Here is a 24,285-nt window from a genome sequence, read left to right as displayed (position 1 = left end):
AATTAATACAAAAACGGCAGAAGAGAGAACACTCAGCTTTAGCCCTCTCCAGAGCTACTCCAACATGCTTAGTTTTCCATCATAGCCCTTCCAATATAGCCTAATGCAGAGCATTTACAAGACTGATAACCTTTTTTCTCCCTGAAATATGTCCCTCAAAGCAGACAGATATGAGATGAATGGTAGCACACTGGCCAACTTTATCATACTTTGCACCAGTTTGTTCTCTTAGGAGACCCAAGATCAGAGAGATATGCAGCTGACGATTTTGTACTTATTAAAAAACTGCCTGCAAGACATAGAACTACCTGCACCTGCTGCTGTACAAGTCTGCCAACACCTCCTATCTGAAACAGATCTGCATTTTTGTATGCAGATCAACAGACAGTTTGAGAATTCTAAACCCCAGGTATGCTCCAGAGAACAGGAAAGATAACTAGCTGGCTTTAGCAGATGCTGTACAAACATGCCTGTGCCTGTTTGTGATTCATCTGGTGCCAGCCTGAGAGGGATTCTGCCCACAGATGTCTTTTCCTTGAATGGTATTTGGCCACTGTGCCAGCTCCTCACTTCGGAAGTGGACTCCCCTGGAATGGCAGAAACTTAAGACAGCAGTAACAATTTAGGTGGATGTTTTAACGTTGTCAGCATGTAAAACACTCTTGTGAGGTTGAAGGCAGGCCGCTGTAATCTATTCAACCAATTCTACTAAGAGTTCCTCCAGGGAACAGGTAAGGGGTTGAAGCACCACTTTGAATCTACTTCTGCTGTTTTGGTTGTATACACTGTGACTTGCAGCAGCTCAGGCTACCACACTGTATTAAAAGCAAATGACCATCAGTTTACTACCTGTCGTGGCAATAAGCACAACCCTATCCTGAGCCCTGTCATGCCACAATATTCTCTTAGTACAAGCCAACACAGTTTCCTAGCAAACACACAGCAAAGTGTAACAGCTATGACTAATCTGCTCAAAAGAAGAAATGTGAAAAGATAATTTGCTTAAACCTAAAACTGAAGAAATTTTCAAAGAGAAGTCCAGTTTCTCACTTTGCATTTTAGTCTCATAAATGACAAAGTATGAAGCCACCCACTGAGTAAGAAATAACCACCGTTCCAGAAAAACTCTTAAGAAAAAGGCAAACCTCAGAACCTTCTGTTAAAAAAATATAATTTATTTGTCAACTTGGTTTTCGTAAGAATGACACATCCCAGATAACAATTCCATTAGTATTCTCAAATAAGGACATTATAATAGATTGTATTTAGCAAATACATCTTTCATCTTTCTTCACATTGTCTCTTTAGTAATGCTGAGATCATCCTTGTCCATTGTATCTCACACCAACCAAAAAATAAATATTTCCAGGTAAGGCAGGAATCAAATACTATCCCTCTCATTTCTTTCACAGAAACTCCCACTTTTAAGTCCTCCCTTAAAACATACAGAGTAGATAGAGTGGTGGTGTGTGGAAGTAAAAACCAGCATTCTCTGACTCCTTTCACCTGAATGCCTCCCCATCACACCTTGTGGCAACTGGTAATTCTCATTCAAACGAAGAAATTAAAAGTTGCCTAATATGTTTATTACTGTGATTAGTCTGTTTCATTTATGCCTTCATTTTTCAATTTTTGATAATGAAAATGTTCATGTAGCACACAAAGTCAACAGAGCACAAAGAAAACTGGTAATACAAGGCTGTAACTCCTATCCAAGGCTGAACAGAAGTTCTGGTCCTTTAGCTTCCTTAAATTCTAAGCATTTACCCTTTTCACTGATGCACATATGACTACTCAAAAGTACATTCTGATGGTAGCTGAATACTAATCCCCTTTTGTTTAAAGATTAACACTCCAAAACAAAATTTATTCCCTCTACTGCAGGAAGTAGGACCAGATGTAGCAGTCCTTTGTTAGAGTTTAAACCTGAAAAATATAATGTTTATGAGGACAAATTATCAAGGTAATTAATATTAAAAACTAATTACTCTTTGATTAGTCTACCAAGAATATGATTTTTTCCTGTAATATCTTTAACTAAGACTCTTCTGCAACTTATAGATCACAAGACACAACAAAAAAAAATTATAATATTTTTTAAATTGTATTTTTAATTTTAAAGTGCTTCAGGAAAATGCTGAATATTGAAGTACTAAAAAGGTAAGCTGGTAGCAACTTTTTCAATATTCAAGTTGGAACCCTGGTCTCATTAGTGACTACAACCGAGCAAAGGTTGTACCATACAGGAGATTAAAAAAAAAAAAAAAACAAAACTGTATCTGACACAACCAACCATTCTTTTCCCGAACCACCTACTTCTGTGAGATGCTTGGTACCTGCTTACTTGCAAGGAAAATAAAAGAACTAAACGCCCACCTAAAGATCTAGGTTCTTAGGGTAACAAAAACTGTTTACGCCACAAGACACAGACTTTAGAAACTTTGTAAATACTATGTGATGAGGAGGTGCTAGAGAAGTAGGCCAATGTTTTCCTATAGTAAGTCAGCATAAGTTAAGCATTAGAAGTTTAATTCCAGGAAAAAAAAAACAAACAACAGTAGAGTGTGATATAGCAGAACCAGCAAAACCAGCTGTACAATAGAGGTACTAAACTGCTTTTTTATTGATAGTGTAACAGGGATGAAAAACAGAGCACAAACTTTACCCGCATGAAGCTGCAAGAGACAAAACAAACCCCAGGAAATTCACACAGCTTATGCACATCAAACAGCAGGACAGAGGCGGGTGGAATGAAAAAGGAAGATAACATTCTTTAATATTCAGGAAAATGAAACATTTCTATATAGGAAAGAAGTGAACTCCAACATAAGAAGGGCATGACACCTAGCAGAGGCCAATACAGAGAATCCATGTTCTTTTGATAAAACATTGCTCTGAAACTTCAGAAAAAATGAGAAGACCACAGCAAACAAAGGTCTGCTATGATTGTAAGCTTTGAACACTGGATTTTAGCTGCATACAAGTCTTTATTAATAAACACAGATAAAGACTGAAGTACCAAAAATGCTGATGATGTTTCTGGAGACATTAGATTACCTTGAAGTCAGTGTTACTAAAATATTTCTTTGGGAAAAGCTATTAAGTGATGTGGAAGGACAATTCATACAAAATTCCTTCAGGATCAAGAAGTAACTTCAAGATGCTCTCCAAGTGACTTGCCAATTTTCATAATAAAAACAGGTTTGCACCTGCTGGTTCTAATTGCAACAGCAAATAACAGAAATATGGCAGACTACTAATACACACATTTGACAGCAAATAATATTGCAGCACAGGATCTGGAAGCACTTGCTCTGAAGTCTCTGTTGACTCACAGAACAGTAGCAGAATTAATGAAGTTTTTGGCTGCCCACCCGCTAACTATATCTAATTACATCAGATGAAAGCACTGTGTGTCACTCTAAAGATCAAAACCTAGAATTTAAGATCTTCAAACAGATAGACTAGTGAGTTGTTGTAATCAGAATGTAGAATGAAGAACATAATAAACCATTTCATAAAAGTAGATCAAAGTTACTCAGTCAGCTGTTACCCTGCCATTTTTGGGACTGACTATTGATGATCGCCAATCAAGAACAGAGCCATCATAAAGCTATTTATTTAATTTAACTGTATATATTTTTGACAAATTAAGATTCAAAAGAGGACATAATGTATTTCTGTGTTAATGAGACTGTTCTGAGTAACACTTCCTGTTAAAAAAGGATTGCAATTAAAATCCTATAAAACCAGGTTGAAGAGTAAATGGATGAAGTGTTAGAACAATTAAAACATTGCAAAGGCAACTAAGAAAGCAAATAGTGAAAGTAAAAAGCAGAAAATTACCTATTTTAATATGTTAACATGCACACAACTGTGTTTGATCTTTTTCTGTGTGGAAGCAAACTCTGAGATTTGGCACCCACCTAGACCACACAAAAAAAAACATGAGTGGCAATTCCTACAGACAGCATCTTGTGAGTGAGCACTTTTCTTCAGTGTCTCTAACTCAGAAGAATGTGGGTTACCCTGAACATCTGCCACATTCCAATGGATGATGGGTTTCACCCCTCAGGTTCTGAGGGAAGACAATATATATGTAATTGAAGCTCAGAGACATGTCTGCCTGAGAAAATGAGTTATCATCTCACAAAGGTCTAGAAGGTGCACTGTTTTCCTTAAAAGTTCATCATACTTTTGTGTTTTTTCAGTGTAACATCATATTGGGAATAAAAATTTAAAATTATTTTTTAGGCATGAAAAGAACAACTTTACTACTTGATCCATCTACTAGGTAAGTTGGTAATGGCACTGTGTCTGGGTAAGTTAAAACTTGCTAAGTCAAAGTTTGCCAAGTGCTGTATTCAATTGGAATGTTCAAAAGTTTGCAAGTAAAAGTTCTTCTTGAACTCCCTGAGGATGTATTTGTTGCTTCTCCCACACACCATCCAGAGTAAATCCACCTTCCCCTCCCCTGCCAAGTGGGGTAGGGCATTACGGCACTGTTACTCAATAAAAACCTAAGACCAGTAAAAATACATGTTACATAAATCACAGAGTCCCCAAAAGCATCTTTCAGCAGTCTGCTTTCAATAATTTCTGAATTCTTCCATTAAACTCTTGGATATATATCATGTACAGTATAAAACTAAATCAACCTCATATCAGACATGCAATTCTGTCATTTCAATTTTATATTTCAATGGCTGAAGACTGTGTACCTCTGAGCCACATTTAGGACATGTAAAATACATATCAAATAAAAAGTTACTTTTAATACAGTAGTAACAAAAAACATGTGGACAGCCTATGGTATGTGGCATGGTAGGCCATTCCCCACATAGTGAACATTCCCTGCAGTGAGCTGCTAACGAGTTTTCACTATTGGAAAGACCTGCGATAGGCAAGCACCAAGAGGAAATTTTAAGTTTCAGTTTCTGTACATTAATGAGTGGTAGCAGATATATCAAAAATTCAGCAAAGCCATGCCATAAGAGTTCCCTGTTCATGTATTCAAATCCTATCTGACGAACATTTTGCGGCTTGCAAAAAACTGACCTAATTCCTAGAATGCGTTCTGTAAGTGTTGCAAATGTTCCCTTCCGAAGAAAAATCAGAAAATTTACAAGTCCACAAAGCTTAAGAAGTCCAGATCCAAAACCTATATAGCTCTTAATTTTGCAGAAAGATTGCTGTTGACGATTGCTAAATAAATCATAACATCTTTCTTCCAACCATCTTCCACCAACAGTGAAAATAAGATACCATAACTTCTGGTGTTTGCTCAGAGGCTGGTATTTCTCTGACTGAGATAAGTTATTCTTGTATTGAATATTGAGAATAGCCTGTCCCACAGTTGCATTCTTGGAATAGATAGTGAATTTCCATAATATGAGACTCAAAAATGCTTTTACTTCTGGTTCAAAATGAGCCAAAACCCCTGGTTTAAATCCATGAAAACAGCTGGTAAACTGCGACCACACTAGTTGTTCCAGGGCTTTGTTTAGTTCAAGAGCATCAAGCTGACTTATTCTGAGCACAGGATTCACACTCCTTTCATTTCCAATGCTGGAGGCCATTTCTTCACAAAAAAACTTTCTAGAAACAAAACACAAATAGATTTTAGTTTAGCGAAGTATTTCCGATTTCTATTTTTATTAATAACAATAAATTTCTAATATACCAGCAGTAGATAAGAAACAACAAAGTTCTTAGAATGCTCTATAAATATGTTATTAACATGCCTTTCAGGAAGCTTTACATTAATATAATATTAGTACATATTTAAATTAGTTTAAAATCTTATTTTTAGAAGAAATTATGCTTGACCATTTCTAACAAACAATTAACATTTGGTTATAAACAAGTGTTCAACATCATCTAGATATTCAGAAAAATCCACAGATTTATATACATATATACAGATATATATATATATAAATGTATATATACATTAAAAATATTGCAGGGCATAATTGTAATATTCAATTGAATCTTAAAATAGATCAGAAAGAAGAACTGCAACACTATATGGTGTGTTACAGAGAAATAGGGAAAATGAAATACTAATCAAAAAATCTGGAAAAGAACAGTGAGGCAGACCAAGTGTTGCCCTATGAACACTTCAATTGCTACAGCTGAAAGCAAAACTATAGAAATACAGACAAATTTAGGAATTACATAAAGATATGGATGAAATTAAGGTGGGAATGAATAAAATTTTCTCAAAAAAGGCAGTGAGTTGTTTAGAGAAAAATCATATAAGATTTAAGAAATATTCAGCATTCAGACATAAATTATTTTACAGTACTTCACTGAAGTCTGCATATATTTTGAGTGTTCTTGATAGGTGTGGGATTGTGCTACTTGTTGTATAACATTTCCAGGCAGGATGATTAATGTATAATAGCAATGTCAACAAATGGATACTCCTCTTGCGCAAGCATCATAGAAAAAAATAAAATTATCTTAAAAAATGGCTTCTTTTAAATGTTGTTGCGTCTGGAAGTCTGGCTGAGAAATAAATGCAGTAAATTGCCAAAGCAAAATAGTGGCAACACCTCAATGTAAAATTGTGGGGTAATCAATTTTTGCTTCCTTTTGTCAACAGATTAAACCCCAAAGTGATTCAGAAGTATTTTCTGACAGTATGCAACATATTCCACTTTCTAAACCAGATTCTGTGCATAACAGACCTGCAAGGAATCCACCGCCTTCTGGAGAATGTATAGGAGGCAGTGCCTCAAATTCTTATTTTTAAAAAAAAAATAACCATACAAGATTACTGTGAGTAGAAGATGCTACAGAGGCTCTTAGTAGCAATGGTTGATACTGATGCCAAGAATATATAAAAAAAAAAAATCCTTCAAACAGACAACCACGTTTGCTGAAAAAGAACACCCTAGAAGTTTTAAAACATAATACAAAACATCATCTGTAGCTTTCCTACTGTTTTCCATATTTATAATTAGTCATCACTGCAAGAAAATATGACTTTGTCTTTAGTGTAGGGTGTATAACAGTAGTTTCCAATTAACTAAGACTGCTACATGGGTAGAGCATACAATAGCCCCACTCAGCTTTTTTAAACTCCTCCTTCCTTATTAGCAGGCAAAATACAGCTGAAGGGGGGTAAGGCCACCTCCTCTGAGCAAACAGCTATAGGGTTCATCACATGAACTCACACCAGCTGGAAAAACCAGGATACAAAGCCTATACACCCAAGCCTGTCTCCCTCACACAGTTTTTCTGTAGCAGAAACCAAAGCACAGGAAACATTTTCCAGTATGATTTAAGTAACTTCCCTCCTCTAATTTATGATCAAAGGGTCAATTCAACCCCTACTGTATTTTACTGGATCACTTCAAAAACTCCAGCACCAATGACCATCCACCCTCCTATCCCTCATCTTTTCATTCCACTATCATTTTAGGAACCAGAGCCTTTGATAACCACCTGCTCTGGAACCTGTCACTGGTTATTCACTCATAACCCCTAAAGTCTAATGTCTTCTTCACTTTCTCTTCTACTCATTTCACTTTGTTCTATTTGTTTCAATGTTCTATATAACTCCCAACACTCAAAACCTCCTTTAAAAATGCTAGTTACTCAAAAGGGACATTTTATCAACAGCTTCCTTGATCCATCTACTAAGACTATTTTCCAACACAATTTCAACCTTCTTTTCCAACTGTTTTTCATTACTGCAGGTGCTATGAGCAATTTCTATTGAAGGTTTCTCATAAATAAGGTAGACTAAATATTTACAGATTTTTTTCTTCCATTATAGCTATATTATCTAAAGAAACCTGAGCAAGTGAAGAATGGGTCATCAGGAATTTTCTGAAGACAAAGGAAAATGTGTCAAATCCACAGGATTATGATGGATCATGAAATACACACAGGCTGGGAGCCTATATGACTGGACACTTGCTTAAAAAGAGAATGTGGGGACAGGCAGCATGCTGAACACAAGCCACCAGTGCATCCTTGCAGCACACTTGAGTATGTATAGCCAGCAGATTGAAAAATGTGCTTATTACCCTCCACTTGGCATTGGTGAGTCAACATCTGGGATACTAAGTCAAGTTTAGCCTCTTTTCTATGAATAGTACAAAAGAAATGTCAACAAACTGCAAAGAGTCCTGTAACTAATACCATCAGGAAACCCCATATTCTAATATATGAGAAGAACTTGAAGGAACTCAGATTGTTCAACTTGAAGGATAAGGCAGCTAAGAAGAGGTCCATGAATAATCTTCTACTTCCTAAGGCTTGCAGAGAATATTAAGACAAAGTTTTCTGCGAGATGCAATGAAATAAAGAGAGGCAACTCTGTGTTAAGTCACTACATGAGAAATTCCAATTGGAAACAAGGAAACTGGAACATTTTGTCTACCAAGACTGAAATCTCCATCCCCAGAAATTCTTGAAACTTGGCCAAATGATGCCTTAACCTACCTGTTTTAGCAATAAATTTATTCACAATTTTCACAGGAGAGCAGACAAAAATCTTCTCTGGGACTTGGAGCTTGACCTTCCCATTGCCTCACTGCAGAATCACACTGATATTTTTTTTCATATCCATCATCCTACACAGAACTATATTTGAAGGAAATAATTTAATTGAATCTGTCAGAGTGCACTGAAACTCTGTATACAGAAAATGGGAACCACTTTTGAGACAACATGCCCAAACAGCACAACTCCTGTTCAGTAACCTTTGAAATTTTTCCAAATCTAACAAGTCTTCTTTTTAAAAAAATCAGAATCAACATCATATATGCTGTTTAATGGTGCTCTGCTTAATGTCTCTTCCTGAACTATCAGCTATCAAATTGATTGAACTTTTAGTCAAGTTTAGGCAATCTATATGAAAAAGGAAGAACACCAAACAACAATACGGATGCTATCTTTTAAATTATGCTTGTAATATAGCTATGTAAAAAAAAAAAAAAAAGGAAAAGAGCTTTCTTTTTGATGAAAACCTAGGTGTTCTCAATTCAAGCAATCAATCTGGGCATTGTTCTGAAGCTCTTTCCTGCTAAGAACATTTAAAGCTTGCCATAGGCCATGGCTGTTAACTGGACCCTGCAAGTTACCTAAAGATTATATCCATATACTTCTGATTTTAATATGAAAGCATATTTCTGTGTGCTTAGTGTTCTGCTACCCACTCTACTTTTTTCTGAACTGATCTGAGGTTTTATTGCACTTAAAGGGAAGATATTTATTTCCCATAGGCAAATATTAAAAGGGACAGTTTGAAATCTGGATTGTCCGATGAAATTGTCTTCAAATGTCCTAATGAGCTGAATAAGAGCAACTGTTTATTTGAGAGAAGAGCCCTAAATTTTAATCTCAATCTTGTTGTGGTAGGAAATTTCCCTTTAAAAATTACTTCCATACAAAGTCCTTTTAGAAATTTGTTAGTTTTAGGTTTATATTGTTTTGCCCACAGTAGTATCACAGTAGAAATAAATGGGAACTGTAGTAGCTTAAAACTAGATAAAAACACATCCTATAAGTGCTAAGACATTTATCTTGTAGTTTTTTAAATGTTATTTTTGCATTCTATATTTTGCTGAGCTACACAGAATATAGAGAAGGCTCGTTTTCCTCCATGTTTTTTCATTAAATTCTATTTGTCATCCTTACTGGTTTAACTCTTATTTTAAGTCACTTTTAAACCATAAGAACCCAAAATCATAGACCCAGTAATGAAAAGGGCAGGTATCAACATTCAGATACAAAATAAACTCAATGTGTGATGAACCTTTTACATAAATACTCTAAGTAGTAAAGACTGGTACTTGTAAGGTTCTCCCTTTATACTGTCAAAGTTATTGCACAGAAAAAAAAAACCTGAAAAACCCTAAAATGTTCCCTTCTTAAATAACTGGTATTTTGTTTGTCTTTTTTAACCAAACAGATAAACAACTCCACTTGTACAGTACAAAAAAAATTACTGTATATCACTAGGGAAAAAGGAATTTCTTCTGGTATATATTAGTGCTGTTATTGAGCAATGTAGAAATTATGAATGAATATATTTTATTTGGAAACATGTTATTGACAGAAATCTATCAATAGTAATGTGAGTATTGTCAACAGCCTGTCAATATTAATGTAATTATAATTAAGGGGATAACATGGATTTTAGCTATAATACCAAGTAACATCTCCTGCATTGCTGCTATCAATATGAGCATTATTATTGACCTGTTCTGGGACTATCAGTAGGAGATGTATTACCATCAGGCATATCTGTCAATGCATTCTGCCCACAAAAATTCTACATTTAAATTTACAGGTCTGTAAACTTTGCCTGAAGAAATATACAAATCCAAGTAACCTCTTGGGTGCCATTTTTTCCACAGGGCTTTTTTACTGTGGATGACTAATCAAGGGGTTTCTATCTCAGAGCTACTGCAATCACATTCCCTGCTTTTCTAGCATAATCATTAGGTGACAAATAGACATATATGCAGAAGCCTTAAAATAATTTTAAGTATGCTCTGTCAAATCACTTTTTGAGAAACAAAATAAAAACATATTTATTAAAATAAAAACCAAAATTTGTCCCTAATAGTTGGCAGCCAGTCACTAGTGGTGGCCCCCAGGGACCAGTTCTGGGGCCAGTCCTGTTTAGTATCATCACTGATGATCTGGATGAGGGGATTGAGTCCACCATCAGTAAATTTGCAGATGACACCAAGCTGGGACCATGTGTCGATCTGCTGGAGGGTAGGAGAGCTCTGCAAAGGGACCAGGACAGGCTGGATAGATGGGTCAAGTCCGACAGCATGACGTTTAACAAGTCCGAGTGCTGAGTCCTGCTCTTTGGCCTCAACAATCCCCTGCAGCACTACAAACTGGGGACAGAGTGGCTGGACAGTGCCCAGGCTGGGGGTGCTGGCTGACAGCCGACTGAACATGAGCCAGCAGCATGCCCAGGTGCCAAGAAGGCAAAGAGCATCCTAGTCTGTAGCATGGCCAGCAGGAGCAGGAGGTCATTCCTCCCCTGTAGTTGGCACTGGTGAGGCCACACCCTGGGTGCTGTGCCCAGTTCTGGCCCCTCAGTTTGGGAAGGATGTTGAGACACTTGAGCACATCCAGAGGAGGGCAACGAGGCTGGTGAGGGTCTGGGAACACAAATCCTGTGAGGAACGACTGAGGGAGCTGGGGGTGTTTAGCCTGGAGACTGCCTGAAAGGTTGCTGTGGCCAGGTTGGGGTTGGTCTCCTCTCCTAGGCAACCAGTGACAGAATGAGAGGACACAGTCTTAAGCTGTGCCAGGGGAAGTTTAGGTTAGACATCAGGAAAAAAATTCTTCACCAAAAGAGAGATTGGGCATCATCTGCCCAGGGAGATGGAGTCACCATCCCTAGAGGTGTTTAAAAAAAGACTGGACGTGGTACTCAGTGCCCTGGTGTGCTTGAGGAGGTGATTTTAGATCATAGGACTTGATGCTCAAAGATCTTTTCCAACCTAGTTCATTCTGTGAACTTAAAATTACATCTAGGATGCATAAGTAGTGTATCCAGTAACTTCACTGAGTTTGTGATTTAATTCTTTTACACAATCTCTTCTGTGTAGACAAAACATGTAGTCTAACACTGTACTTACAGAGAGATGGAATGGACTACAAGAGACCACCAAATCCTAATGCAGCACCAAGACAGGCTCAAGAACATATTGACATGTGTCTACCAAGAAGGACTAATTCCATAGTTTTTCTAAGCAATCCGTTCCAGTGTTTTATGGCCCTAATAATTACCAAGACTCTTTTCCTCATATTTAGTATAAAGCATGTTTAGTAAAAATCAGGACAGTTTTCACTCCACAGCAGAAATCAAGAACAATGAAAAAGAACTTCCATTTTGCTGCACCTTCTCAAGAGCAAAAAGCAGCATGTGAAAGGACCAATTACCCACAGAAGATTTGCCAGACTAGACAAAATGTGCTTTCCTACAACATGCCTGGTATGATCCTCTAGAAAAACCAATCCAAACCAAAAACCCAAGTAAAATCCATAACAAAACAACTTTACTTTTTTCTCAGCAGCAATTCACCTTGAGATCTGCTATATCATCATGTCTTTTTCTCTCATTTTTCTATCTGAATAATTATTTCCTGTTTTGGATTCATATATTTTGAGCTTTTCATGTTAAATGCCTGTATTGTTTTTCATCTTGTTGATTTTACACTTTCCAAACTCATCAAGAGTATTTTGAATTCAGACCTTATGTTTAAAACAAAGGAAAAAAGAAAATCCTAAACTTTCAACCTCTCTCCAGCTTGTTTCATCAGTAACTTTTCTAAGTATGTGTTCTCTTCCATCATCCAACTCACTAATGCCTTTTCATCTTGACAGGGTACTATAGATAATTACTCTGTAAAGGCAATCTTTCAACTTGATGCTGATAACATCAACACCTAATGGAGACAATATTGATATTATGTTTCCCTAGTATGCTCATGTAGGGAAAAAGACTTTATTAAAATAAAGCTGCATTGTACCTGAAGTTTTCCTCTTACTAAACTTGTTATTCTTATTTAGAAGAGAAAAATATTGAGGTTTCTTACAAACAGGTCCCACCAAACCATACTGGCTGTTTTACCATTTCTCTTCTACACACTGTTAGATACAAATTAATTGCTAAACTATTTACTCCTGAACCTTTATTTGGAATGAAAACTGACAGTTTCAATAATTCTCTTAACAGAAGAATAAAGAGGCACAAAACCAGATACACACAAACCCATTTTGCTGACTATTTCCACCCTCTGGGATATTAAATAAATAAATAAAATCAGCAGCGCCTAATTCCTCAATCATTCTAGGATGAATTTTATTAGGATTTGCCACTTGAGCACATCTATATTAAGATTCCTTAGGCTATTCTTTCTGCGCTTTGATTCCACTCTTATTTCCTGTCTAAGATTAATTTTATGAAAGTAGCAGGTCACAATATATCTCTTTTACAAAGTATGAAGGGAAGAATCAGTCTTTGAAAGTCTTTTCCTTGTTCTCCTTTCTTATTTAATAACAGATCTAGGTAATGGACTTATCCCTTCATGCCTCCTCTTACTCAGAGTTTTGGACCCTTTCATTGATTCTTTTCTTGCGCTTTGTAAATTGAAACTTATTTTGTTCCTCAGAGTCATCAATTTTATTCTTACATTCCTATGCTATTCCTTTATATTCATCGCTAATCATACTGTATTACTTCTGCCTGGACAACTCTTTTAATTTCCAGGCCACAGAAGAATTCCTGATATAAAGTCCCTCTTAACATTCACTATTACTATTTTATTATTATAAAATATCTCAACACAAAGAATCAAGAAGATATACATTAAAGGTAACAATTTTTCAGCCTTTTCAACAGACTAGACTCTGCCAAGTCCCCGCATTGAGATCAATGGTCCAAGGATGGGGAAGCAGGGTGTAGAGTGGGCATGCTACAAATCATCTCCTCTCTGGAGATAACACTAACACACAGCCCCTTTTTCCTTCAAGAGCTACAATACATTTGGTATGGTGCACTGCCGTACTGGGTGTGTGTGAGAGCAGGGAAGAAAGCCATAGCCTTGGTTTACTATCCCTCCTTTGATGTTCATAAAGTTAATGTATCAACAGATAGCAATGAAAACTAACTTTCCACCCATCACAAGAATACTGAGATTTTTTTTAATGTTGAATGTTTTACATTTTACTCTGTGAAAATTTATCATTTAACTGTTCTTTTTGGGTACTCTCAATACCAGAGGATATTTCAGATGTCAATTTAAAATCAATAAATTTTAAAGATGAGAAATCAAACGATACATATTCAGTTAACTTTAAAATCTTCTTTTACACCAACTCTCATAACACAGAACATGGATCCCAGCTGCTCAAAGCCTCATGTCTCACCATTAAATCTTGTCTCTTTCCTGCTTATCAAGTGCAGAGAGAAATATCCTCAGATCAAAGTCTAATTGGGAGCCCCAACTGTGTTGTCTCTTAATCACTGTAAAATTAACTTATCACTATATCATTACCTCAAATAACCTTAAAGAAGATTGATTTTGTATTACTGTCTGGATTTCTACATACTTCAGACAAATACCCATTATTTTCTAAAGAACATAAATTGATTCTTTAACTGTTTGGAATAACTACTAACACTAATTGAAAAGTCAGTAACACACTGCAATCACAGAAACTATTATTTATTTCTTATATTCCTGGGAGAAAGGACTATTTCTCAACATAAACTAATTCAAGGAAAATACTGAATGACTGTGTAACAAACAATTCCCATAGCTAAAATTAAGAATTTTATTATGGAGGTTAAAAATGCTGCAGTTATATTTAAGGTTCAAAGACCAAGCACAAGACAAAGACACATTCAAATCACAGGTTGCTTTTCCAATTTTAACTCAGTAAACTTAGATTTTATAACATGAGATACAAGAGATTAGCCACTGCTGAATGCCTGGAGACAGCAAGGAAACATTAACGATAGCTCATTGATTTATCTCCATAAACTACCTGCCAGAATCAAAATATTAGGGCTTCAAGTTACAAAATCAAAACCAGCTCAGAAGAGCCAGAATTGATACAACAGTAATGAAGAGCAGCAGGAAAGTGCTGCACAGTTAGAAACTGTAAATCAGTCATTTCTGACAGCATTTGATGGAATCTGAAAATCCCACATCAGTGCAACACATCCCTTCGATGAATGCTAGCAACCAAGACTATTACTGGCCACTCCTTAAGATATTCTGAATGCTACAAGCTTCTACTGACTTCAGATAAATTTGTCATCAGTCAGCACTCTTAAAAGACAGATTATTAGATCAAAACAACCAGATCTGATAGTTATCTCATAAATAATATTTAAAATGCTACCTTTTAAAATTTGCAATGCTAAATTCAAGGCTATAAAACCTCAAAGTACATTTGTATTCCTCATAGCATAGAAGCCAGAGACAGCATCATCCTACCAACTTTTTTGATAAGTCCTAATCTTCATTTATTGCAATAAACAGGAAGATAAATACATAACAAGCTAATGTTTCATCACTATTATTCTTAATCCCATATCCTTTTTCTCTTCCTCCCCATCTTATTTCCTCTTTTGTCATCCTGCTCCTTAGTACATCAAATTACAAATTCCTCTCTATAGGGATATGTCAGTTTCACTTATAAATTCTCATCCTCTGTTACACTAAATGAAATCTAGCTGTTGTTCTTTTTAAAGCAATTAGTGATAAAAACCTGAAAGCATAAAAACCAAAGCTGCATTATAACTTAAGACTTCCAAAAAACTTGGTTAAAAATCCCTTGATCTAGATGCTTTGCAAAATATGTGTTTCAGACACAACAGACTTTTTTCTTTGGAACTATATAATGCCAATTATTTGAGAAGTGCTTTACCTTTACAGCTGATGAACTAAAATGGTGAAGAGATATTTGGTTAAAGTAGTTGAACAGAGTGACAACTGTGATGGTTAGCTGGAAAGAAACAGCCCTTTGTAAGGAAGGGGCGACATCTGTGACTAAACCACTATCAGAAGGTGTAAAAGCTAGGCAAAGTTAAGAATTAAGTTAATAATGTAGGTCTCACCTGCTGATGTGATCAACAGATGACCGAGAGACTCTTGTACTTGAAGACATTTTGGGGGTGGTAAGGATATGAGGCTCGGGTAAAAGGACAGCTAAGTAATACTGCAATGCTTGTGCAGCAGTGAAAAGAACGCAAGGCTTAGTAAATGTGCGATCTTTTCTGTAAAGCCGATGAAATGTCACCTGGTGGCAGAGGTATGCAGCTCCATTTCAGAACAGTCCAATGACAGAACATGAATGCACAGTTGTGAGCACACTGAGGGCAGTTATAGCCATAACTCTTCCTTTGCTGGTTACTGTTGCTTTTCTGAAAAGTTGGTCTTATACCTCATGATATATGTAACATCTGCATTTTGTTGTTGTCAGGGCACTGTATCTCACATCCCCGTATTTGCAAAGCACAGTGTCAATCCCAATTTTATGCATCTTTTCCACGTCCCTCCTTCCATTTCTTCCATTCAAAACTACCTAAAAAACAAACAAAAAGTAATCTAACTTAAATTCTCATTTCATAGCTCTGGGTCTCTGTTCCACTCCAACCTGTCTGATTCATACAAATGGATCACCAGATAAGTACAGAGATGCCAGGATGAAGATTGAGAAGATACAAGAGATTCAGAAACAACACCTGCTCTATATACTCTGATACAATTTACCACAGATGACAGAACCCTGCAATTTTGCATTAAACACTTTACGCTTACCATTTATGAAACACAGTCACTGCCCAGATTTTATTCCAACTTTCTTCCTTTTCACATACATATGCATAACAACTGCACAGTCATGAATATTCAGCAATATGCAAGTGTAACAATGCTAATCCAAGTACTGCACTGCAGGAACTGAAGGTCCTTTAACCTTATATTAGAAATACTTATTAGATAAGAATGGTAAAAGCTGTCCTAAATGCCTAACTAAGTCATAATTAACCCCTGTCCACATCTGTACCAAAAGGAGGACTCTATGTAAAAACACTGTTGTTACAAAATGTATATATTTATGATTTGCCAGAACCAATAAAGTCCTGCATCAATAAAAAGACAAGCCTGTTCACTCCATGTCTTAAATTTTGGTTTTGTATTATACGGCATAACTCAAGAATAATTTGATCTAATTATAATCAAAAACTCTCAACTGGTGCAAGGATAAAGAGCAGTACTTGACATAAATGTCTCCTTTTTCAGGCTTGTGTTCTTTAAAAACATAAGGTAATGTAATTTTTGACAGCTATAGTCACTGTCCCTAACTTCCCTTCTACTGTCTATTCTGTCCTTATCTTACAGATTAGCACTAGCACTCATCTGACCTTCAATTTAATCATTTTTGCATGTTGAACTGGCAAAAGCCCAACCTATTTAAACTTATTTTTCTGCAGATTTAGTACACAAAGAGGTCACCACAGACTCAGATCAGATACATGCAGTACCAGTAAAAAGGACAACAGGGTCAGGAAAACCAGATAATCATGAAACCAGCTTCCTTTGAATTTCAGCATCATATTCTTACATCCACCACCAGTCAACAGTAAGACAGAAACTCAAGCCTTTTGTTTGACTTGAAGAAGTGCTCTTTTTGTCTTCAATCTCAACGTCCTGAATGTGCAAGCAAAACACCACAACACTGGAAATACAAATAAAGAAACTTTTAGCTGTCTTTCAAAAATGAAAAAAAAATAAAATTATTTGTACAAGTCCACTGTAGGATTCATGCAGACTTGCAAGTGAGAGGCTACTCTGTTTAAATAAGTAATACTATGCAATTCCTCCCTACCTTCAGCTTTTCTATTATGATTGTACCTTGAAATATCTGGGATACACAATGACTACAAGGGGTGCTGGGAAAATTTGATGCGCTCAGTGTCCTCAGTCCTTGACGATTTTATTACTTGTTAATTATGGGAACTTTAAGCACACAAGGGAAGACTGATACACTTCCACCACACTTCTCAATCCTTTAACTTCATTAGCATTTTAGAATCAACTGAATGGTTGCATACATGTATTACAAGTAACAGTTTAGAAGAGGGATAATAATTTCCTTGCTAGGCAGCCTGAGTTGTATGCTGTTACAGCTTCTGAAATCCCTCTGCAATTCCAATGTGTATTTCCCTTCATGATTTAGTTATGCCCCACAGTGTCATGGCATTATATTAATTTCCCTTTCAGGAAAAGTTTTTCCTCCTTACCAAACCCCTCCTGTGATATTTTTTCTGCTTCTCTAACTACAGAATTATTATTACTTTTGAATACTATTATTTTAATGTATTTTTAAAAGTTTTCTTAGAATTTAAATTTTGATTAACTCCTTTCTTTTCTAACCCAACTCACAACACTAGCAAAAACCAAGAGAGGAGATAAGGAGTCTGAAAGACAAGATTTTTAGGGACATTGTTCCCAGGCAGCTACTGATACAAACACAATGAATATTAGCAGCATTCAATTCAACTTCCTCCTAAAGGCAAAAAACCCCCTCAAGTCCTCCCACGCAGGAGAAGGGGAAAGTGCCCAGATCCAGTCAGAATCAACCTTGAGCCAAGAATTGCACCACTGTTGTATTTCCTCTTCCTTCCTATAGTGTGTATGTCCTCTTTTTCCTCTACCCCAAAGTTCTTTATTTCTCTTATATTTCCCCCTTACTCTGAAAAAACTGAATTTAGTTTCCTTTTCAAAAGACCCTAAAATAAACTCAAATTTCTGAAGTTCTTGTATTCCACCTCCAAACCAAAAAACCCCTACCCCCCTGAGAGAGGCATGCTATAAAGACAGCATCCTTTCCTGAAGATTTTTGTAAAGTTTAGACTTGAACTGATGATGCTTGCAGTTTTAAGTCAGATGTATGGCTGAAGGAACAATTTAGCTCTTGAAGAAGCTATAGAACAGAGAACCTTCTATGTGCATATACAGCACAATTTGACAATGAGCCTGCTTCTTTTTAGCACAACACATTGGCCATTTTCAATTTTTTTATTTTCTTTGTTGCTTTTAACTTTACAGGGAGCGCTCTATAGCAGATGATGTTGAGAGCATGCTTATTAGTTAAAATGAGAGGAACAGAAAAGGTGTGACTCTCTTCAGTGGTCTAAGTCAAAAAGTATGTATGCTAATAGTTGTCAAAAAGAAAAAAGCCTAACCCTATCTCTAAAAAAAAAACAGACCAAGAAAACCCAATAAAAACCTCAAAACAACATAAGCATAAGCAGCCTGCTTGAAAACACCACACTGAAGTAAACTTCAGCAGTCCAAGAGAGGTAACAAGTTGTAGCAGCTGTCCTCAACTGCAGCAGCAATACACTGACTCCATTTCCATTTCAAGTCATAAAGAACGTGCCATCATTTAGGTTGAAAATTTTAATTCATTTTCTGTATGCTCTGAAAAATTCCTTGAATTCAGATGTTTTTCCTAAATAGCTAGCATTTGGGAACCAGACCTTGTTAGGGAGAAATTAACATTAGGGTATTTCACCAAAAGACTGATTTTAATTGAAAAAATTATCATCTTCTAATAGCACATTGCATCATCCAGATCATTAATGGAGATGTTAAACAGGGCTGAACACAGTATTGACCCCTGGGGTACAACAGTAGTTTCCAGCTTCCAACTAGACTTCACACCACTGATTGCCATTCCCTGTGGTCCATCTGTTCAGCACATTTTATGCTGACCTGACTATTTGCTCACCCAGCCCATAACTGCAGCAGCTTCTCCAAGAGCATATCACAGGAGACACTGTTGAAATACTTATTGATGCAAGTATCTACTCTCCTCCCGCCCCTTGTTTACCACACCATTGTAGAAAATTATGAGGTTGGTCAAGAATGGCTTCCCCTTGGTAGATCTATGCTGACTACTCCTAATAATTTTCTTTAATGTGTCTTAGAAGGGTTTCCAGGATTAGCTGCTGCATCACCTTCCAGCGTTCTGAGGGATCAAGGTAAAGCTGATCAGACTGTAGTTCCCTGAGGACTTCTTTCTTTGTGCTCTTTTGAAAATAGAAGAAACATTGATTTGAGTCTACAGGCACTTCTCCTATTTCCGCAATCTCCCAGTTCGACGATTATTGAGGCTGTCCTCACAATGATATCAGCCAGCTCCCTCAGCACTCATGGGCTCATTCCCAGAGCGTTATCTATGTCCTCTTTATTTAAGTATTCTCTGACCTAAACTTCTTCCAAGTGTACATCTTCCCTGCTCCAGACTTTTCCCTGTGTTACAGTTCCTGAAGGTCTTTGCTGGTAGAGATGGAAGCAAAGACAGCCTGCATAACCTCAGCCTTTTCACATTCCCTGCTCAATCAGCCATGAGACCACATTTTCCCTAGTACTCCTCCTGCTACTAGTGTATTTACAGAAGCAATTCTTGTTGTCTTTGATATCCATGACCAGATTCAACTCCAGGTAGAGTCTGACTTTCCTAAGCACATCCATGCATGCTCAGACACGCCTGCTTCTGCACATGTACTTTTAATATCCGACTTTCGTGATGAGCTCCTTGTTCATCAATGCACAGCTGCTGGCATTTTAGCCTGACTTCCTAACTGCTGGGATGAACTGCTCCTGAGCTCTGAGGAGGTGATCCTTGAGTATCAACCAGCTTCACTGCATCCCTCCAGGGCATGGCCTTGAGGGAATCTTCCAAGTAGATCCCTGAAGAGGCCAGAGCCTGCTTTCCTAAATTCCAGAGCAATGATCTTACTTTCTTATTCTTAAACCAGGCTCTCAGAGAAAGCCGGCACTAATATCACTAACTGACTGAATAAGACATAGATTACATTAGTTTCTGTCAGAGACCATATTGCTTAAAGGAAATATTGCTAAACTGGCACAAACACAGTGAACTTCTTTATTGAAAAAGTTATTACCTAAAGAGTCTTAAAAAAAGCCCATTCTGCCCAAAAATCATTAAATACCTAAAAGGTTTAAGAAGTAAGGTATCAAAAAAGTAATATAACATATCTTATTCTTCAGTTAGACTGACATTAATATAGAATGAATTTATTGGTAGTATATGAAGAGTGTTTCTTATTAAATACAGTGCTATCTTTTAATTCTAAAGTTTATTCACATTTCTTATTATTATCTTAATTATTATTATTGCAGCACACCATGCTTACAAGCTAATTCAATGAAATTGTATTTATGTCTGAAGTTTATCAGTTAGTGTTAGCTGGACCCAATTTATTTGTTTCTTTACATCTTTGTGACTGTTGTTTTCACTGAATAAATGCAGAAATTCCAGGTGCAACAACAGCACTGTGGAATTTTTGAAAGTTTTGCAAGAGCAGGCCATTATAACCAACAGAGAAGTAAAACACAAGGATAACAAGGTACTTAAATTATAGTCTCAAATTGTTGACTGATTTTGTCTACTGTTTAATTTACTACTAATTTTCCTTCAAAAAGTTCTCCATCTCTTCCCTTCTTAGTCCCCCCTTCCCTTCTCTCTGAACCTCATGGCTTTGAAACTATTTTCTGTTTAAAAAAATAAGAAAAGACATCCCCACTATATCACATTTTAAACAGATAATTAAACATTTAGGTTCTTTTTTCCCTGAAAGACCATGGGCTTCATTTCTACATCCAGCTATATGTTAATAATGGATTCAGATATCACTCCCTACACTTTGATGATTTATATATTGACGACCCATTTATTTTACACCATATTCTTGGAATTGATACTATGTAGCCATAAACCTGTTTCCTTCCTTCCCAAATATTCTCTAGGTAGCAGTTTTTAGCCATTTTCAAGACTGTCACCTCAAAAGACTATAAACAGAGAACGTAAAATGTCTTTCTTGACTTACGCCACAGCAGTTGATATCAAAGAACAAATTAAAGTCCTTGGATTAGTAATAGTGCCAAAAACTATCAGAGTATAAAAATAACCTTTCCTACTCTACTCTATGAAGGGTTCAATCAAGTCTTTATATACTAATAACACTTGTTTGAAAGTTTTAGTTTAATTTAATTTAGTCTGTTACAGGAACATTTACTTCTTACATGTCCGGGATCATCTTAAGCATCAAAACCTTTCTGTGAGTCACTTAAGTCTTTAACAAAATTAAACCTAGTCTTCACCTACTGACATGGGTGGTAATTTGCTCCACGGGTCATAATCAAAACTACAGATGTTCTGGGCTCTGTGCCAGGGTTTCTGAGCCCCCTGTCAGGGGTCCTGGCCATTCTGGACATCCAGAGGGATGTCCTGAGTTCCAACAGGAACTGATTTTTTCATTTGCTGAAAAGGATGTTCTTGACAAACAAAAACCTATAAGTTTGAATAGATAAAGATAAGCCTAGGAGTTAAAAGGATGTAAAGATAGAGGCAAAATGCTAAGCAGAGTTATTCCAATTGCCTTGGCCCCAGATTAATGCAATTTCACAATACTCTGTACTCAATAATAAACATCTTCAATTCCTACTTTAAAAACTGCAAATATGTATACATAACACTGTATACATAACATTGATATACACACAAACTCTCACTACATAAAAAGGCCCAAACACCCCACCTCTTTTAGACTCTTCCCCAAAAATCCAGACTAGTAGGCAAGAAAGTGGATGCCATAAAGGATCCTTGCAAAACCTTCACAGATAACAGCTGTAAACATATTCCACTTTCTAATTCACAGACTCAATCAAAAACTTTACGATACGGAGAACACTACAATCATCATGGTAATTAAGAGTACATCACAGAATCCTAGAATCATCAAGATTGGAAGAGACCTTTATGGTCATCAAGTCCAACCACCAACACAGCACTAACTCCTAAAAAGTATTCTTACTAACACCTAATGCTAGAGGCACTAGCAATCAAAGTAGACGTTTCAATATTGACATGATCATCTATTTCTGTACCAATTTCCAGAAGAGTTAAAATATAAGCGTCAAATCCCTTCAGTACTCTTGATTATGTGCCTTACTGGTTTATTCAATTTCCACTAAAAATTAAAAAGGAACAAAAAAAAGGCTCTTTTCATGAGCTAATTTATACATTTTATAGATGCAAATATAACCCTATAGCAAGTAACAGAAACTGATGACTTCGTGCAGTATAAACAGACACTGAAAAAAAAAACCCAAAACATTAATTTTTCCTCCCTTTAATAGCTTATTTACTAATTAAGTACCAGCAATGACACTTTCAGTTGTTCTACTACTAATCACTTCATTAGATAAACTAGTCATGATGGACAGCCAAGAACTGAAGAACAAGCTGCTGCTGAGGACCTGCTGCAGAAAGATGAAAAATAATCTGAAGAAGAAAACGCTGATAAAACACATCTTCAAAAAGAATAAAACCAGCATTAGTCTTAAAAAGGAAGCTTTATCAACTGTTGCTAAACTGCATGTCAAGAAAAGCTCCAAAAAATCTAACCAGAACTATCTTTCAATGAAATCAAATGTAAATATTTTGAACTCTAATTTTAGTACAAATTTCATTTAGTACAAGTTTTAGTCATACTTTACCTTTGACCTAAGGGAACACCTCCCTCACACTGAGAGGTGAAAAGATCATACAAGAAATACAGTGCTGTGGTTTCCAGTATGGACTAAGTCATAAGCAGAGTTTGTCTGTTTGTCAAAACACACTGGCCATTCAGAATAAATCCACATTTATTTTATAGCGAACCAATTATTTGTTACTTACAGGCTGCACAAAACTGGATTAACAGAAAGTAGAAAGTTGCCACCCTCATTTTTAGATTTCTTTGCCACCTACAGTAGGCAGTCAAAGGAATGGCCCTCGAAGATTATTAAACTTTCAGTCTCTCAGCTGGTATCAAAATTCAAATGATAATACCACTCTGACAGAATATTACGCCCTTTTTTCTCCGCAGAGGTCGTCACCAGGCTCTGTCCCATTTTACCGCACGCCTGGGCCTAGCTGGAAAGCTCCCCGTCTCTGCACGCCGCGGCACCAGGAGGCCGAACGCCAGCGGGACTCACGGAACGGGGGAAACCGGGGAGTGCAGGAGGCCAAACACAAGTTTTTATAAGCAGGCCCTGCATGAGCCTCGGGGCCTGAGCCAAAGGGACTGCCCCGGCCTGCCGGGCAGCGGGATGGGCTGGATGGGCTCCGCAGAAGGCCGCGGCCCCTGCAGCGGCTGCCGTCCGCCGCAGCCTCTCCGTCTCGTGCCGCCCCGCGTCCCCACTGACCTGCGCCGCTGCCGGGCCCGGCCCTGCGCGACTCCGCGGGTGCACCGGGCTCAGCCTCGAGCCTCCCAGCGAAGCTCTGCGCGGACGGAGCCGCCTCGGGCGCTCCCCCCTCAGCCGCCCCGGCCCGCGGGCATCGTCCGCCAGCCGGGTGACAGCGGCAGCTGCCCAGAGCGGCGGCCACACGGACCGCAATGCGCCGGCCAGCGCCCGGCGCGGCTGCGCAGGAAGCGCTCCGGGAGACCGGGACGGCGCGCGGGAAGGGCACCCCGCACGGCGGCCGCGCCGGGGCGGGCCACGCGCTGCTTGACTGACAGCCCGAGCAGCAAATCAGAGGCCCGGGGTGAGGCGCAGCAGCCAATGGCGACGGGGGGGCGGGGCGGCCCCCGAGGCTCGGTAGGATCCGAGCGGCCGTGCCGCTGTTCGTGGCTCTGCCGGTGCCTGTGACGGCTCCTGCTCGGGGGCCGGTCGTGGGGGCTTGGAGAGACTCCCGGCCTGGGGT

At 37.7% G+C, this 24,285-nt stretch overlaps 1 protein-coding gene across 1 annotated transcript; it reads right to left on the bottom strand.

Moving 5' to 3' along the window:
• Nucleotides 1–1,333: 1,333 nt before the first annotated feature.
• On the bottom strand, nt 1,334–23,976 carry PEX2 (peroxisomal biogenesis factor 2). Its single transcript, XM_084203745.1, has 2 exons — nt 23,787–23,976; nt 1,334–5,598 (listed from the first exon to the last, which is right to left on the bottom strand). The coding sequence occupies exon 2, from the start codon at nt 5,577–5,579 to the stop codon at nt 4,665–4,667; it is 915 nt and encodes a 304-aa protein (XP_084059871.1). The 5' UTR covers nt 5,580–5,598; nt 23,787–23,976; the 3' UTR covers nt 1,334–4,664.
• Between the last annotated feature and the right edge of the window lie 309 nt (nt 23,977–24,285).

This window comes from Fringilla coelebs (genome assembly GCF_963513975.1).
Source record: "Fringilla coelebs genome assembly, chromosome: 1".
Classification (NCBI taxonomy): Eukaryota; Metazoa; Chordata; class Aves; order Passeriformes; family Fringillidae; genus Fringilla; species Fringilla coelebs.
This window is presented reverse-complemented; position numbering and strand designations above follow the sequence as displayed.